General features: G+C 39.2%; 1 protein-coding gene across 1 annotated transcript; it reads left to right on the top strand.

The window, feature by feature from the left end:
* The first annotated feature begins 4,050 nt into the window (after positions 1-4,050).
* Positions 4,051-17,002, top strand: LOC117971091 (macrophage mannose receptor 1-like). The gene is made up of 7 exons (XM_059008843.1): positions 4,051-4,159; positions 10,706-10,780; positions 13,008-13,382; positions 15,363-15,728; positions 15,969-16,157; positions 16,752-16,793; positions 16,911-17,002. The coding sequence occupies exons 2-7, from the start codon at positions 10,750-10,752 to the stop codon at positions 17,000-17,002; spliced, it is 1,095 nt and encodes a 364-aa protein (XP_058864826.1). The 5' UTR covers positions 4,051-4,159; positions 10,706-10,749.
* The last annotated feature ends 48 nt before the right edge of the window (positions 17,003-17,050 follow it).

Genomic DNA, 17,050 nt, shown 5'->3' with positions numbered 1-17,050 from the left:
GTATTTATTTGTCTATATGTAAATTTAGAAAATATTTACACGGAAAACCGTTATATTTGTAGCATATAGGACAGGGAAAACGTCACTGTTCTTGAGGTATTGCAAACTAATTTATATAAAAAAGTAAGTTGTTACTTAAAAAAATGCTTACCTTACATATTTTAAACTGGCAAACAAGCGATTTTCTTCCCATATATATATATATATATATATGGCCAAAACAAACAGACACACACAGTGAACCAAACAAGTATCGCGCTGTGATAATTTCAGCACGAGAAGCAATTTTTTTATGTCTCATGTCTCATGTCTCATGTCTCATGTCTCATGTCTCATGTCTCATGTCTCATGTCTCATGTCTCATGTCTCATGTCTCATGTCCTTACTCCTTGAATACCCAACCCCGTTCAGCCAAAGCTGTGGGTTTTTATATTGTGAGGGATTAACTGTCTATCAGTTACCTAGTTTATCGCTCGACCACATACGGCACGGGCTTTCTCATACGCGTGGTCGACAGCCAATTTGTCAATAATCACTCACAGCCGACCAGCATTGTCACGATTTAACCCCATCCACGGTCTAAAAACAATAAAAACACTAAAACTAAGTTTAAACACGAAACAGTACATTTAAATAATAACAATACAAGACACGTATATAATTAATTCAACACAAAAATAGAGTTAATTGAAATAAAATACATATTTTTATAACCCGCTCTCTTGGACTGATGCTATGAGTAAGGTAAACGTCTTTTTACCAGCTGCCTTCCTCTGTATCTGTCCCTGTACCTACTGGTTGGATACACCTTCCGTATCCTTGCCCTTGAATCGCTATGTATTTGCATTCTTGCTCCCCCTTGTGGAGAAAAATAAATAAACACTAGGAAACAAAAGACATGTCACCTGAAGATAGAAAGGAGTCAGAGGTGACGTAATAGAGATATTTACAATGGTCAAGGGGATTAACAAAGTAACTGCTGAGAATTATTGTTCACAGAGAACAGAACCAGGGGCCACGGGTGGAAGCTGAAGAAAGGCATATTCTGCTTTTTCATGGAAAGGGTGATGAACCATTGGAACAGGCTGCTGGACAGAGTTGTTGAAGCAGAGACTATCAGATCCTTTCAGAATAGACTGGATGCTGTCATGAACAATACTGTATCACCCTCCCTGTGACCACAATGAGACCTTTAGCTAGCCACCTGGAGGAAGGGCGGTCCGTTCAGCCACGGGTTCCCAGAGGTTTCATTTGCCCTTCTAATCCGGTATATGTTAAATCATATGTGTGTGTATATAGTAGTACTGAACAACACACGCCCTTGTCAGCCTGTTTGGTACTGATGTACGAAAAATATTGAGCTCTGTTTGGCAAATGTAGCTGCTGAGCTAAGTTTCAACGCATATCCAACACAGCTTAAATACTGTAGTATGTGAAATATCCATTCACATCTTTCTACGAAATACATTGGTAATATTTGCAATGCTATTCTGCTGTGGTGTTTAAGTAGCCTAACAACCCCAGTGGTCTTGTGAACACTCGTGGCACATTTCCCTTGCCCAAAATGCAAACAGCATTTACACCCAGTGATAAATATTGCTTTTTTAATTCTGTAGAAATCCCGATAAAATGAATCATTTAAAATGTAGTTTCCATTTTTTGCTGTTTCCATTTCACATATGGTACTTTTTAAAATTTAAGACAGTGAGTCCGTTTTTTTTTTTAAATATATAAGCACAATGTATATATTTCATATTCAATCATAATTAATGTAGGCGATATTTCACTCAATAACAAAAACCTTCATAGCAACATGACAAGCATCATCTTACCCGACAGGTGGACAGGACAGAAGACACTGGACCTGACTAAAGGGGTGTGCGAGAGAGAACACGAATATACATGAACTCACAATCACACGTTACTATTGATCTGAAGATCAACTTAACGCTAATACTGCGTATTATACTATTTATTTCAATAGTGCAGTGCTCCATGCCGTCATTTAATATTCATAACAAGTGCTGCATTGACACGGTAACCCGTTTTATGTACTGGGTTGGTACATTCCAGCAACACACAGTAATTATTGTTTAGAATACCTAGTGTTTCATAATTGTATTTCATTCATTGTTTAATTACTTCGTTGTTTAACTGGCTGATTAATGGAGTCTCTTTTAATCTGGAAAGTTTTAACTGCTCTTATGTCTTTAATATCATGACTTCATGTTTATCATTGGAACAACCAAAGGTGAATGGGAACAGGTGACGTCAGGACTGTAAACAGGTTCATATCTCAGGTAAGGCAGGCTGTACGCAGTGGGATCCAGGAAAAAAAAAAACAGGATTATATGTCCTAGTGCTTGGTACCTCCTTCCATATCCTATTAAAATGATTTTATTTTGCTATGAAATCTGCAGTTGCTCTTAATTCAGAATTTGGACTTTGATGTTCTGAGATTACAATTATAAGAAAATAAGTCTAATGGCTCATGCCCTCATCAATGCTTTTCAATGTAGGTGATCAGATGGCCCTGCCAGACAACCTGCAGAGTTAGGTTTTACCAGTGAAATCATGTGGACATTTCCCTTCTATAATCCCAACATGCTTATCCATACCATGCTTTACCTCTGTGCTTTACCATGCCTTCAATGTGCTGTACTACACTTTACTATACCATGAGATACTGTTGTTTACTGTTCTCATTGACAGATAAATAGATACAATCGATAGACAGACACACAGACAAGCACCAGACATACACGTACAGACTCAGGTCGACAGAATCACTGATGGAAAGATAAATTAATAGATTGACAGTTTTTTGATACACGCACACACAAACCCTTCCCTCCTTCTCTCCCTCCTTCCTGCACTGGAGCATGGATACTCAGATCACTAGTGCCTTCTTAGATTAATGCTGACTGATAAAATGTTAATGCACGAATCCAGCCTTGCACCTCTCTCTGGAGACCTGGGTTCCAATCTAGGGGGCTAGTTAGCGCAGTGGGTTAATGTTAATGCACTTGACCAGCCTCTGGAATTCTGGTCAAATATGATCTTCTCCTAGGACAGCAGTGAAAGCTTGTGAACACTCTGTATGCAGCTGAGCTGATGCACTGTGTTTTCTAGTGTCTGACGGCTGTGGAATGGACATTTTCAAGACAAAGAGATTTGAAAACCTCCCTGCACAGGGAACAGAGTAGTAAGGAGGGCCCAATGCACAGTATCCTTCTAAAGTTTACTGCAGTATCTCATGGTAAAAGCATAGAGAAGATACAGAACCAGCCTCTTCTGTGGTATCCAATGGCAGAAGCACAGCAAAGTGTAGGAAATCAGAAAGAAGACACTGAACTACCCCCTTCTAAAAGTTCACTGCTTTGATAGACCCTGGTAAAAGCACAGCACAGTGTAGTATAGCATAGATATAGCCCATTGTAAAAGCACAGCACAGTGTAGTATACCACAAATATATCTCATTGTAAAAGCACAGCACATTGTAGTATAGCATAGATAAGGCAACGATCCATGCCCTTCTAAATAGTAAAAGCACAGCATTTCTGACTGCTGCACCCCAGTACTGCTGGCTGATTATTATTATTTATTAGCAGACACCCTTATCCAGGGCGACTTACAATTGTTACAAGATATCACATTATACAGGTATCACGTTATTTTTTTTTTTATATACAATTCCCCATTTATACAGTGAGGTTTTTACTGGAGCAATCTAGGTAAAGTACCTTGCTCAAGGGTACAGCAGCAGTGTCCCCCACCTGGGATTGAACCCACAACCCGCTGGTCAAGAGTCCAGAGCCCTAACCACTACTCCACACTGCTGCCCTAATCAGTCACTAACTATAGATACAAGTGAAGTTTACAGTAGTTTTGTATAAAACACTGGATTGTATGTGTTATGGGACAGATTTGTTAAGCACATCCCCTTTTTAAATGAACTAATGCAATGTGCATCATTGCTGGTGTCTGTGTATAAGCCTGTGATTGTGATTATAATGCGTGCCTGTCACAAGCCAGAGGGCGTGTCTCCTGCCTCCTGCCTCCTGTCCATTCTCAATATGGAAAGCGAGATGATGTCATATTGTCACTTTCACCATCGACAGTGGAGAGGAGAACACCTTGGGAGCTCTTGGACTAGCTGGTAAGGAAACCTCTAATAATAATTACATGAAGCCTAAATGCATTAGGAAGATTTGCGTGTTAGCCTACTGTAGCGGTTCCTGGGTGATATTCATCTAAGACAATCTGTAGTCAGCTTTCTTGAATTGTATTTGATTTATTTAAATTAATTAGTAAGTTTTCCTTTATTGATAGTATTTTCATTTAGCAAGGAAACGCGTATTTGTGTAGACTCTTATGTTGTTGTTGTTTTTGTTATTAACTGCCCATCCTGTAATGGTCTGGGGGTGCTGGGGGTGGGCGGCACATATACAGGGGTTACAGTTTTGTTCAATGGCTTTCAGGACCCCCACTATAAAAACTGTTCCAGCGCCTCTGTCTGGTGTTGCGTATTGCGCTCTAGGGAATTTAAATAGTGTTTATACAAATATAAAATGTTTTATTTTATTTGGAGTTTTTTTCCCTGACTGTTACCAATAAAACAGAGAAATCACCACTCGTTTTATCTTTTGAAGTCACCTAAATAAAGTAATCAATATATAATCTAGGTAAAGTACCTTGCTCAAGGGTACAGCAGCAGTGTCCCCACCGGGAATTGAACCCATAACCCTCTGGTCCCTATAGAAGCCCTTGGAACAGTATTCAAATGCCCCTCGCACCTGCAGTGATTCACGCTCCCTGTTTGACAAATTGGCTGTCAAACCCTGCAGGTGAAGCGTGCTAAATACAAATGATCTCCTGAAACCAATCAGCAAGCGCCACAAGACACACAGCCCTTACTGAGGGGATGAGTATTAATGGTTAATTAAGATATTATTTCACCCGGCTACATTTTACTAAATGCCGTCTGCCAAATAAATAAATACAAATAAATACAATTTAAAAAATGTTAAGCTATTAAGTCTCACTTTGAAGTCTTGATGAACATCAAGGACAGCAGCATGATTCAGCCTCGTCTCTCCCATTGATGACCGAGTATAGGTCTTCTGTCTTCTGAGGCTGGATAATGAAACGGGCGCACTCAGAGGAACTGTTTAAAATGTGCAGTACTTACATTTTGCAAGTATTCATTTCTTGCCGTTTTTAGAAATGCGATGACGTCATGAACAATGGATATTAGGATATGTTTCTGCTAACGTATCTAAAAACAATCTGCTCACAGAAGTAATAAAACAGCTATAGTTGTGATTGTCAAGCAGCCGCAATACAGTTTGACGGAACTGTACTGGGATGGATGGAGAAATGTATTTGCGCTTTTTAGAGTTTTGATTTCAAAGCAACGTTTTTACAGTGACAGATAATTTATCACCTTTATCGCAAAACTGTCATTGGGTGTTATTATCGCTTATTTTCCCCCATGGCTGCTTGACCACCGGAGCACCACAGAGTCGGCGCCTAGCGTGCGGGTAAAGCACAGATATGACCATTAAATAGATGGTCACAGAAGAGGGCAGCGATAAGTGCGCATGTTGAGATTTGATAATGATCTGAGGATGTACATGCATTTTCTGCTGAGTTTACTGCTTTGGTATCAGGGGACTACATTGCTTTTATAAGAAACCTTATTTATAAACGGTGATATATTAGCCCATAACAGAAACCCTAAACTCAATATGACTGTAAATTCGCGTTTGAATATAAATACACTGAAAAACAATACATTAATGAATAAATAAATATATCTATGAATCCAAATGCCGAACCATTCGGACTGCGGCGAAATGTGAAAGTCAATAGCGGTCTCCTGTGTAAATGAATACAACCAATATTCAAATTAAAAGCACTAACAGATGTGATATAGTTATATCAAATTACTACGATGAATTCCACAATTGTTATAGCAAACAAAACGCATACATGCAAATCTAAACGAGGGGCCGATTATACTGCAGAGTTTACATTCTACTGTTAAAGAATGAAATAATATCTTATCAAAAAACATGATATTTTAATGATATTACATTTGTATTAATTATTCTCCGTGTTAATTAAAACCCCCTATGCTCTTGGAACAGTATTCAAATGCCCCTCGCACCTGCAGTGATTCACGCTCCCTGTTTGCCAGATTGGCTGTCAAACCCTGCAGGTGAAGCGTCCTAAATACAAATGATTTCCTGAAACCAATCAGCAAGCGCCACAAGACACACAGCCCTTACTGAGGGGATGAGTATTAATGGTTTATTAAGATATTATTTCACCCGGCTACATTTTATAGAATGATAAGTCATGAAATGTAAAAAGAATAAGAAGAAAAAAACCCGACTCCCCTCCTGTGTTTAAATGGTTCAGTCTATCGAAGTGGTGCAGGTACAAGCCCGGCAATTATAAAGCCATCCCCTGTGAGGACACAGTAAGAGCACAGTTCACTTTTCATAGTTATCTGAGCAGCAGGATATAGCCTACCTTCAACTTGGAAATAGAAGATGACAATTCGCATCACTTTCCCAGAATTGCGATCGCGTTTCAGAAATATTACTGTTTTTGTTTAAATTGTGCAGAGTTGCGGTATCTCATAGTAAAAACACGGTAAAGTGTAGTAAGCACAGATCATCCGATCTGACAGAATCAGTCCATTAAATGGGACGTTATCAAGGAAAATAGCTACCTAGTAGCCTCCCAACACGTAGTCATATGCAATTTACACATAAATTTAAATTTAACCCGTATATCTACCCCCTACCCCTAAACCTAATCTCCACCCCTAAACCTAATCTCCACCCCTAAACCTAATCTCTACCCCTAAACCTAATCTCTACCCCTAAATTTAATCTCCACCCCTAAACCTAATCTCCACCCCTAAACCTAATCTCTACCCCTAAACTTAATCTCTACCCCTAAACCTAATCTCTACCCCTAAACCTAATCTCTACCCCTAAACCTAATCTCCACCCCTAAACCTAATCTCCACCCCTAAACTTAATCTCCACCCCTAAACCTAATCTCTACCCCTAAACCTAATCTCCACCCCTAAACCTAATCTCTACCCCTAAACTTAATCTCCACCCCTAAACCTAATCTCTACCCCTAAACCTAATCTCCACCCCTAAACCTAATCTCTACCCCTAAACTTAATCTCCACCCCTAAACCTAATCTCTACCCCTAAACCTAATCTCCACCCCTAAACCTAATCTCTACCCCTAAACCTAATCTCCACCCCTAAACCTAATCTCCATCCTTAAACCTAATCTCTAACCCTAAACCTAATCTCTACCCCTAAACCTAATCTCCACCCCTGAACCTAATCTCCACCCCTAAACCTAATCTCCACCCTTAAACCTAATCTCCACCCCTAAACCTAATCTCCACCCCTAAACCTAATCTGTAACCCTAAACCTAATCTCCACCCCTAAACCTAATCTCTACCCCTAAACCTAATCTCTAACCCTAAACCTAATCTCCACCCCTAAACCTAATCTCTAACCCTAAACCTAATCTCCACCCCTAAACCTAATCTCCACCCCTAAACCTAATCTCTATCCCTAAACCTAATCTCCACCCCTAAACCTAATCTCTAACCCTAAACCTAATCTCCACCCCTAAACCTAATCTCTAACCCTAAACCTAATCTCCACCCCTAAACCTAATCTCTAACCCTAAACCTAATCTCCACCCCTAAACCTAACTGTGTCACTATTAAAGTAACTGTTACTATTATTTCAACACTGCTTGTTTAGCGCCCTCTAGAGGCTACTACGTCCGACATCCATTAAAGCGCTTGATCCGGACCTTTTACCTGTCCTATGGCATAATTTTCCTTGATAACGTCACATTCAATCGACTGATTCTAGTCAGATCAGGTGCAGGAACATGCACTGAACATCCCCTTCTACGAGTGTAATGCTTTGGTATGGCATCAGGGACTGCATTGCATTTATAGGGTAAAACCCTGACAGAAACCTTATACGTTATATGCGCCATATATATATGTATGTATGTATGTATGTATGCATATATATATATATATATATATATATATATATATATATATATATATATATATATATATATATATATATATATATATATATATATATATATATATATATATATATATATATATATATATATATATATATATATATATATAACGGCTGTGTGGTCCAGTAGTTAAAGAAACAGGCTTGTAACCAGGAGGTCCCCGGTTCAAATCCCACCTCTGCCCCTGACTCATTGTGTGACCCTGAGCAAGTCACTTCACCTCTTTGTGCACCGTCTTTCGAGTGAGACGTAGTTGTAAGTGACTCTGCAGCTGATGCATAGTTCACACACCCTAGTCTATGTAAGTCGCCTTGGATAAAGGCGTCTGCTAAATAATTAAACATATATATATATATATATATATATATATATATATATATATATAGGACTGTACAGAAATCAATTTATTAATAAATTACGCCACAAACAATTTAAAGTGGAACAAAAAGTATAAGTCATTATCGGTCTCCTGTGAAAATAAATACAAGTTACATTATAATCAAGAACATAGTTAGTCTCTCTCTCTCTCTCTCTCTCTCTCCCTCCTTATATTTAGGCTTGCACTCAGTCAGGATTCGGTCAATCAAAACGTTTTGAGCATTTACAAATTATCACAGAACGAAATGAAAGGTTATTTCGGATTTATGAACCCCCAAATACGTGAACTGATAGATTTTATGATAAAGTAATTTGTAACATTAATTCTTAAGCTATCTCGAGACAGGTAAACATGATTTTGGAATTTCTGATACTATTCAAGACATGCCTTTAGTTATAAAAAATATTTTACTATACATGATCTAGTGTGTTACCTCAATATCCTTCTATCTCACCATCAAAACTATTCAAAAGTTACACTTAAACATATGACTACATATTCTACAGTGATCATCGAATTCTGGCTTTACATATGATTTCATCTTTAGACAATATTCAATTTTAATTCAATTCAATGTTATCATATATCAGTGCTATTCAACATTCATTCAAAACAAATACATCTTGTTGAAAGTAATAGCTTCTTTTATTTTAAGGTTACAAAAATAAAAAAGTAGATTGCATTCGATTGCAATAATTCGTTTTCAGTGTATAATAAAGTATTATACTAAGTATGTTTAAGAAAAATCCACCATATATTCAGTTGTAATTCAGTTGCTACAAACAGGGTGATAAAGTGTGTTCAGAGGCGGAATGAGAGACGTGAGTCATGAGATAAAGAAACTAATAGAAAACAATTGCTGCCCGTGTTGGTTTTATACCAGCACGATACTTGTTGTTTCGTGCTTGTTAGTCTGTCTGTTTTGGCCACCAAGCCCGTTTCATTATCCAGCCTCAGAAGACAGAAGACCTATACTCGGTCATCAATGGGACAGACGAGGCTGAATCATGCTGCTGTCCTTGATGTTCATCAAGACTTAAAGTGAGACTTAATATCTTAACATTTTTTTTAAATTGTATTTATTTGTATTTATTTATTTGGCAGACGTCATTTAGTAAAATGTAGCCGGGTGAAATAATATCTTAATTAACCATTAATACTCATCCCCTCAGTAAGGGCTGTGTGTCTTGTGGCGCTTGCTGATTGGTTTCAGGAGATCATTTGTATTTTAGGACGCTTCACCTGCAGGGTTTGACAGCCAATTTGTCAAACAGGGAGCGTGAATCACTGCAGGTGTGAGGGGCATTTGAATACTGTTCCAAGGGCTTTTATAGGGACCAGAGGGTTATGGGTTCAATTCCCGGTGGGGACACTGCTGCTGTACCCTTGAGCAAGGTACTTTACCTAGATTGCTCTAGTAAAAACCCAACTGTATAAATGGGTAATTGTATGTAAAAATAATGTGATATCTTGTAACAATTGTAAGTCGGCCTGGATAAGGGTGTCTGCTAAGAAATAAATAATAATAATAAACAATTGGACTAATTGATTAATTACACTCTGATTTCCTTACACAAATTCCCACATGCTTTAAAAACATATCAATATAAAATAATCAAAGTGCAATAAAATATAAATCTTAAATCAATATAAATTCTAAAGTGCCAAAAATAAACCCTGTTACATATATACCGCTATATATAAAGATCAATAGTTAGTTAGATGTGTATCTCAGACTATAAGCTGTATTACAAGTGTTTATACTAAGCAAAACGGGTACAGTATAGGCAAGTCTATTAATGTAGTAATAGTATAAAGTTATATACTACTGTTTGAATATTCTTAATTATGTTAATACCATCCTAAATACCAACGAGCTCCTGAGCTCCTACCAAGCGACACAAGCCTCAAAGCTTACTGGAGTGATTATTAATGCATTTCTAGCTTTCTATCAGAATCCAGCTGGCATTATCTGAGCCTGTAGAATCCCAGTAACCAGCTCCTGATACAGAGAAAAAGGATTCAAACTCAATATTGGAGCAACAGAACTCAGAACCAGTCAAACATCATAAAGGTGAAAATAAAATGCCATGTGATGCTCTGTCCCTATGAAATACACACTGAGGTGTGTTACAATGAAGGGCATGACATCATGGCTTATTCTTACTGACATCATCGTTGCTGGTAATTTGTTTTTTGTTTGTTTCTAGAAAACACACCCCGGAGTGACAGGGCATTTCTGAGCATCACAACGATGTGCAGACTGACAGTCTTCATTGTGGCTGGTAAGTTCCAGTCTGCCATACTGTCCATTCTGTGAGGCGGGGACACATATCAGTGTTACACAGGCTTCAGTGCACAGTGCAACGCTAATAATCTTCCTCACTTTTTTGGCAGCAGTCTTTGTCGGAATAGTTAATGATCTGAGCAGAAAGAGCAACACAGGATCATACAGAACAGATATAACAGGATTTTTAATATTTCAGCACTGAGTAACTTTACAAAAAGACTTACCCTGGGATAACTCATTGAATAGATTCAGTGTCCTATACTGAGGAATAAATACAACGGACATGGCTATACATGTTAGTATATTAGATGAGTTTTCTGCTCTGCTGTTTGTTCCTAGATCTGTTTACAGCAGTGTAGAGCAGTTTCTCTTTTCAAACTCTTTATTTCATTCATTATAAATCAACCTATCAGTTATGGGTTTGTCAACATCCCAGTACAGATGTCATCGCATGAACATACAACACAATACTAAAGTTAAAAACACAGCAAAGGTTTGTTTTATGTGTAATAGCATTTTTGTGTGGATTTATAACAAGGTTATACACAGTGTGTAGAGCGTCTTAATATAACTGTTCTACACTGGTGCTCAGCTTTGCTTTGAGGTCCTCTTGCCCAGACTGCATAAGTTGTGTAACAGTCTGTTTTAAACTGTCAATATTGCATCTATACCTGTGTTAAAAAGGACGTTGAAAACAATAGGAGACCTGCAGCAGGGTGGAAGCCTCGCACATGGAAATAGTGTGGTTTTGGTGTTAGGGTTAAATACAGTTTAATTATTTACAATTTGTTCAGCAGGGATGGGGTTAATTCCATCCCTGTCTAATTCACGTGGAGAAGGTGGCTGGGTCTTGATTGAATAATTGATCATCAATCAAGTCCCAGTCACATGGTGTAAAAGGGGAGCCTGGTCCTTTGTTTGTTGGGTCAGTTTGGGGAGAAGGATTGTTTGGAAACCTTTATGAAGGCCACTGCCCAGCCCATCACAGCCCAACCCAACCCAACCCATCCCAGGCCAGCCCAGCCCAGGCCAGCCCAGCACAGCACAACCCTGCCCAGCCCAGCCCAACCCATGCCAACCCAACCCAACCAAGCTCAGCCCAGCCCAGCCCAGCCCAGCCCAGCCCAGCCCAACCCAGCCCAGCCCAGCCCAAAGCTGACTTATTTGGTGTGTGACTTGTGTTTTGTTTATTTTGGTCATTGTACCTTGTTTATTTGTTCCTGTTTTGTAAATAAACGTTTGCAATAACACTTTAACTGCAGCTTCCTGACTTTGAGTCTCATTCCTGATGCTTTCCTGCTTCAGGACCGTTATGAATACAGTGTCAATACAGTGTGATCAGAAAGTGACATTCATAAGAAATCTTTCAGTTGTTTTAGAGCAGGACATGAAGCTTTCCACTAGTAACGTGGCATGAACATGTTTTTACTGGTTAATTATCACAACCTATAATACACTTTGATCTTTTATAAATGGATCCTTAAACTAAAGCCTCACCGATTATAAGGTGTGTGTGTGCATTTTTAAAGATGTTTACAATGATTAACAAGGAATAATGATTCATTACAATGTAAGGATGTGCAGGCAGCTATATTCATTTTACAATTCATCGTAATTAATGTTATCAATGATACTTGACAACAGTGAGCAAATTCAATCAGACATATTTATTAAGCTTACATTATTTAGAGATTAACATTCAAAGATTATTAGCAAAACAGAAATAGACAGTTATTGCAAATAAACCTCTAGACACGGCATAATGGTCATTTAGCTCAAATAGAGTTACAGTGTAGGTGCGCGGTCTCTCCCTGAACTAGGGGCTATTCTTTCAGGTACAGGAATGAATGATGTCATCGTCTCCTTAATAGCCTAATGATGTCTCTACTTGTGAGAGAATGTATATGCTACAGCGAACAGATATTATGCCAAGTCATCTATTTACTTCAACCTTCTTTCTATTCACTCTGCCATGTATACAATCTTGATATGATCAGTTTTAGCCAGACCAGTGGATGGTTATTGTGAACCTTCATAACCCTTATTTTAAACATACAGTGTAACCCTACAACAAACATTCAATGACACATCCCTGCTATAAAGAGTCATGTCATGTTATAAAGTAATTATATAGTTTCTTATAAATGGCTTAATTACATATTTCTTACAACACTGCACTAGTCTGTTATTAGTCTTATACTGTTTTGTTTTTGTTGTTGCAGTCTGTGCATTGATGGGGGGTCTCTCAGTCTGCTGCCCCCCAAGAAGATACCACGTCGGCAGAGATACAAAGCCCTGGGACCAAGCTCGTCAATACTGTCAAAGTAATTTCACTGATCTGGTTAGTGTTCGCAGTGAAGCGGAAATGCTGGCAGTCACGGCACTGATCTCCCGGGTCTCAGGTTACTGGTTTTGGCTGGGTCTGCGCAGAAACACAACCAACTTGCCTTGGGAATGGTCAACTGGTGAGGCCTTTCAATACAGCAACTGGAGGAACGGGGAGCCATTTGTTAAAGCAGACTGTGGAGCCATGGATCCCATTGGAGAGTGGGCAGCTGGTAGTCATGATATCTATTTGAACTTCATCTGTATGGCAGGTAATGAGAATTTCTGAAAAGAGTTCATACAGGTTTGTGGCACGGCAGAAGCCTGGCTGCTGTAAGTAGTGTGTGTGTGTGTGTGTGTGTGTGTGTGTGTGTGTGTGTGTGTGTGTGTGTGTGTGTGTGTGTGTGTGAATGTAAGGTTGGCAGGGATGGGGTTAAATCTATCCCTGCCAGCAGTCAAAGGTGTGGCCATTTCCCAATGAGGTAAGTGGTGGAGTTTGGTGGTTAGTGTTGGTGCTGTCATTTTTGTATTGCCATGTGGTTGTGAAGGCTAATGCCCAGCATACGAGTGTGTTGTTCTGGTCCTTGGGCCGTGATGCTACCCTGTCACAGGGTCATAAGATTTTGGCATTTCCTTTTTTCAGATGTTTACAATCAATTGATCGATCTGCATGTTGTATCATCTCTGTTATTTTAAAGCTTGGGGAAACTGTCAGAATATTTTTGGGTGCCACAGTATTGTGTACTATTATTATTACAACTCCTACTGATAATATACAATACAAAACAAAATACTGTCCCCTACAGCACTGTATGTGGGGAGGGGCGTTTGCTGTAAATCACAACATGGTGCAACTTGTCCAGCCCTCTGTTGCTATTTCATTAGCACCTCTCCTTTCTTTGAATTGGAAACTGCCTGTGTGTGATTTGTCCCCAGGCAGCAGCTTCACTTTCCACTAAAGTGTTGATATAATATTGCAGAAGTGCAACGCCATTAGAATGTAGGAAAATAATTTCAGTAAATCTCATCTAATATGCATTATTATCATTTTGTAGGTCTCAATTTTCCTTTATTAAAGATGTAAATATGTATTAGATTTTTTCTATTGGTAAGCTACTAATGAACTATATTTACTAATCACTCCTTCCATTCTACTTCAAGAGGTGACCCAGAGAGAGTGAAAACACGTCAGTGGAGATGCAGTGATTGGTTATGGAGAAGCTGAGTTTTCACAGGAACTTCCTGAGACCTCTTGAAGCAGAACACAGGGACAGCTTTGAAATATCTGAAAGGAGGGATCAGTACATTTACTTCAGTAACAGCTTTGAAAAAAAAATCCATTAAAAAAAATCCAATACAACTTTACCATAATGTGTGCATCTTTTATATAGGGGGAGCAGTGAGAAATAATGGGAATATTTACAGAATATATTTTGCTAGCTCTATGTGCTTCAAGATTTGAGACGTTGTTATTGTAACAATTCTGTGACAAATACAATGCTGGGCATAGTAAAATATTTATTGGACGTACAATACTAACTGTTGAAGAACATGGAAAATGAAGCATTAACGCAATATATGATGCAAGTATTTACAAAGTGTCAGAGAAGGTATGAGAAACTGATAAGTGCAAGATCGCATGAAATACTGCTGATGGCAGAACTGGGCCGAACCCACAAGTCTGTGCATAAAACAGCAGTGGCAGTTTAGCAACTGAAGAAACTACAATGACCCAGTGCTGGAGGGACCAATACACCCAAGATAGCATAGTTTAACCCTAACCCTAACCACAATCACCCAATGCTGGAGGGACCGATAGTTTAGCCATAGTGTGAGAACACAAAACAACAAAAGAACAAGTACACAACATAAACACAATCAAGCTAGAGCCAGTTTACTTTCTGCAACCTTTAGATCACTTTAGCACACGACACTGTCTCTGCAAGTGGGACCCTTCGCAGGTGCAGCCCACAGGGTGTTGTCCCGTGGTGACTGGACCTACAAAGGAATGGGTGATGGGGAAAAACCCGGGTACAATTGGGTAGTAAAGAGCTTGTTTCTGTATGCATTTTTAAATCTGCTTGCTCTGTACTGGGAAAACAATTCACTGCATACATTGAATAAACCAAACTAGTATCTAAAGAAAAGGACTTTCTTAACATCTAGGTCACATCAAGAAACAACTACTCACTACTTTGAGATTATCTTCACTAACCCTTGTGTCCACTGTACACTGTTGCGTTTCTCTGCAGGACCTTCTGCGCAGTGCGGTCAGAGGGAGTACTTCCTGGTTCACACTGTGAAGAATGCGGACGAAGCCAGAGAACACTGCAGATCTCTGTACACAGACCTGGTGAGCATCACAAGCCAAGACGTGCTCCTGGATATCGAACAGCTGATGAACAAAACCACTTCCAATATCGACTACTGGATAGGACTGAGGAGGGACGGTGGGTCTTGGGGCTGGGGAAACAGGGAAACTTTCAGCTACAGCAACTGGGGAGCAGGACAGCCAGGGAGCAATGGAACCTGTGTGACGATCAAGACCTCTCAATTGAATTTTGGGGAATGGATGGTGGACAACTGCACTGACAACAAGGAGTTTATCTGTTACAAAGGCAAGTCACTTCTGAGTTACAGAGACATGTGTGTGCGTGTGTACTGAATGATTCTCCATTGTGGTTTCTGCTCATCATTCCTTCCAGTTTTTCTGAATCAAGGGAAGGAGTAATTCATTAAAAATGTGCGCTTGTCAAAAATAAACAAACAAACAAAAACAAAAAAACAGCCCAAAGAACAGTGCACCACACAATTCAGTAATTAAGAGGTGAATTCTTTCTATGTGATCTTTTCCACAGATCTACAGAACACCACCACTGTTCTGTCTGACTCTCAGAACTCTCCAACCACCGGGCCAGCCGCTTCCCAAATACCAGATGGAGGAGAACAATCCCAGCAGCCTTCCACGATGGGCGGCACCTCTCCTCAAGCCAGCTCCCCTGGGCACTCCAGCTCCTGGCTCCCTGGCACTTCACCTGCAGTAACAGGTGTGTACCGTGTCATACGGCTGGTTTCACAGACCCTGATTAGCACTAGTCTTGGATTACTTTACCTAAAATAACATTAAGCAGTCCAATATCAGTGATAATGAGGGTTTGTGAAACCAGCCAATAGGGTACAGTGAAATGGCTTTCCTGAGAGGATCAGCTCCTTCTTGCAAAGAATATATTCTCAGTAGAATAGCGATCCTGCTTCATGTATTCCATGTTACCAGATGTATTACATGAAGTAAAGAAAATCTGAATTTAAAAACAAACTACGGTCCAGGACTCCTTTTAAATATAGCCCAGTAAAAACAACACAGTAAAAACAACACAGTGAAAACAACGATGATTTGACATGGCACATTGTGTCAAAAACACAGACCAAAGGCATTTTCAGTACAGCTCAGATTCCCATCAAATCACTGAATTGAACAGCTGGTTTGGATTAGTGACACAAACCATACATGGCTTAAATAGGTGTAGTGGTTCACATGAAACATGAGGTGGGCTTTGAATCACACTGATCTGATTTCACTCCATACCTTTAGATCCTGGAGTAGGATCTGTAAGGAAATTATTTTCATTATTTCCTTACAGATCCAAACCCCTCAGACCCTCCTTCCACTCCAGGATCTAAAGGTATGGAGTGCAATCTGTTGAGTGTAATTCACAACCCTAATCAGGAGTGTGGCTTTGTTATAAATTACTTAATTATTTTATTTTACTTATTTATTTATTTTCATTATTTCCTTACAGATCCAAACCCCTCAGACCCTCCTTCCACTCCAGTCTCTAAAGGTATGGAGTGCAATCTGTTGAGTGTAATTCACAACCCTAATCAGGACTGAGGCTTTTTATAAATGACTTAATTATTTTATTTTACTTATTTATTTATT

Source organism: Acipenser ruthenus, chromosome 38 (genome assembly GCF_902713425.1).
Source record: "Acipenser ruthenus chromosome 38, fAciRut3.2 maternal haplotype, whole genome shotgun sequence".
NCBI lineage: Eukaryota > Metazoa > Chordata > Actinopteri > Acipenseriformes > Acipenseridae > Acipenser > Acipenser ruthenus.
Note: the sequence above shows the minus strand (reverse complement) of the source record. Positions and strands in the feature narration are given on the sequence as shown.

Excerpts from the sequence above, each read along its gene's own strand:
- LOC117971091 (XM_059008843.1), top strand. The coding sequence starts at position 10,750 with ATGTGCAGACTGACAGTCTTCATTGTGGCTG. Across the intron at positions 10,781-13,007 it reads GACAGTCTTCATTGTGGCTG|TCTGTGCATTGATGGGGGGT; the intron begins GTAAGTTCCAGT and ends TTGTTGTTGCAG. Across the intron at positions 15,729-15,968 it reads GGAGTTTATCTGTTACAAAG|ATCTACAGAACACCACCACT; the intron begins GCAAGTCACTTC and ends TCTTTTCCACAG.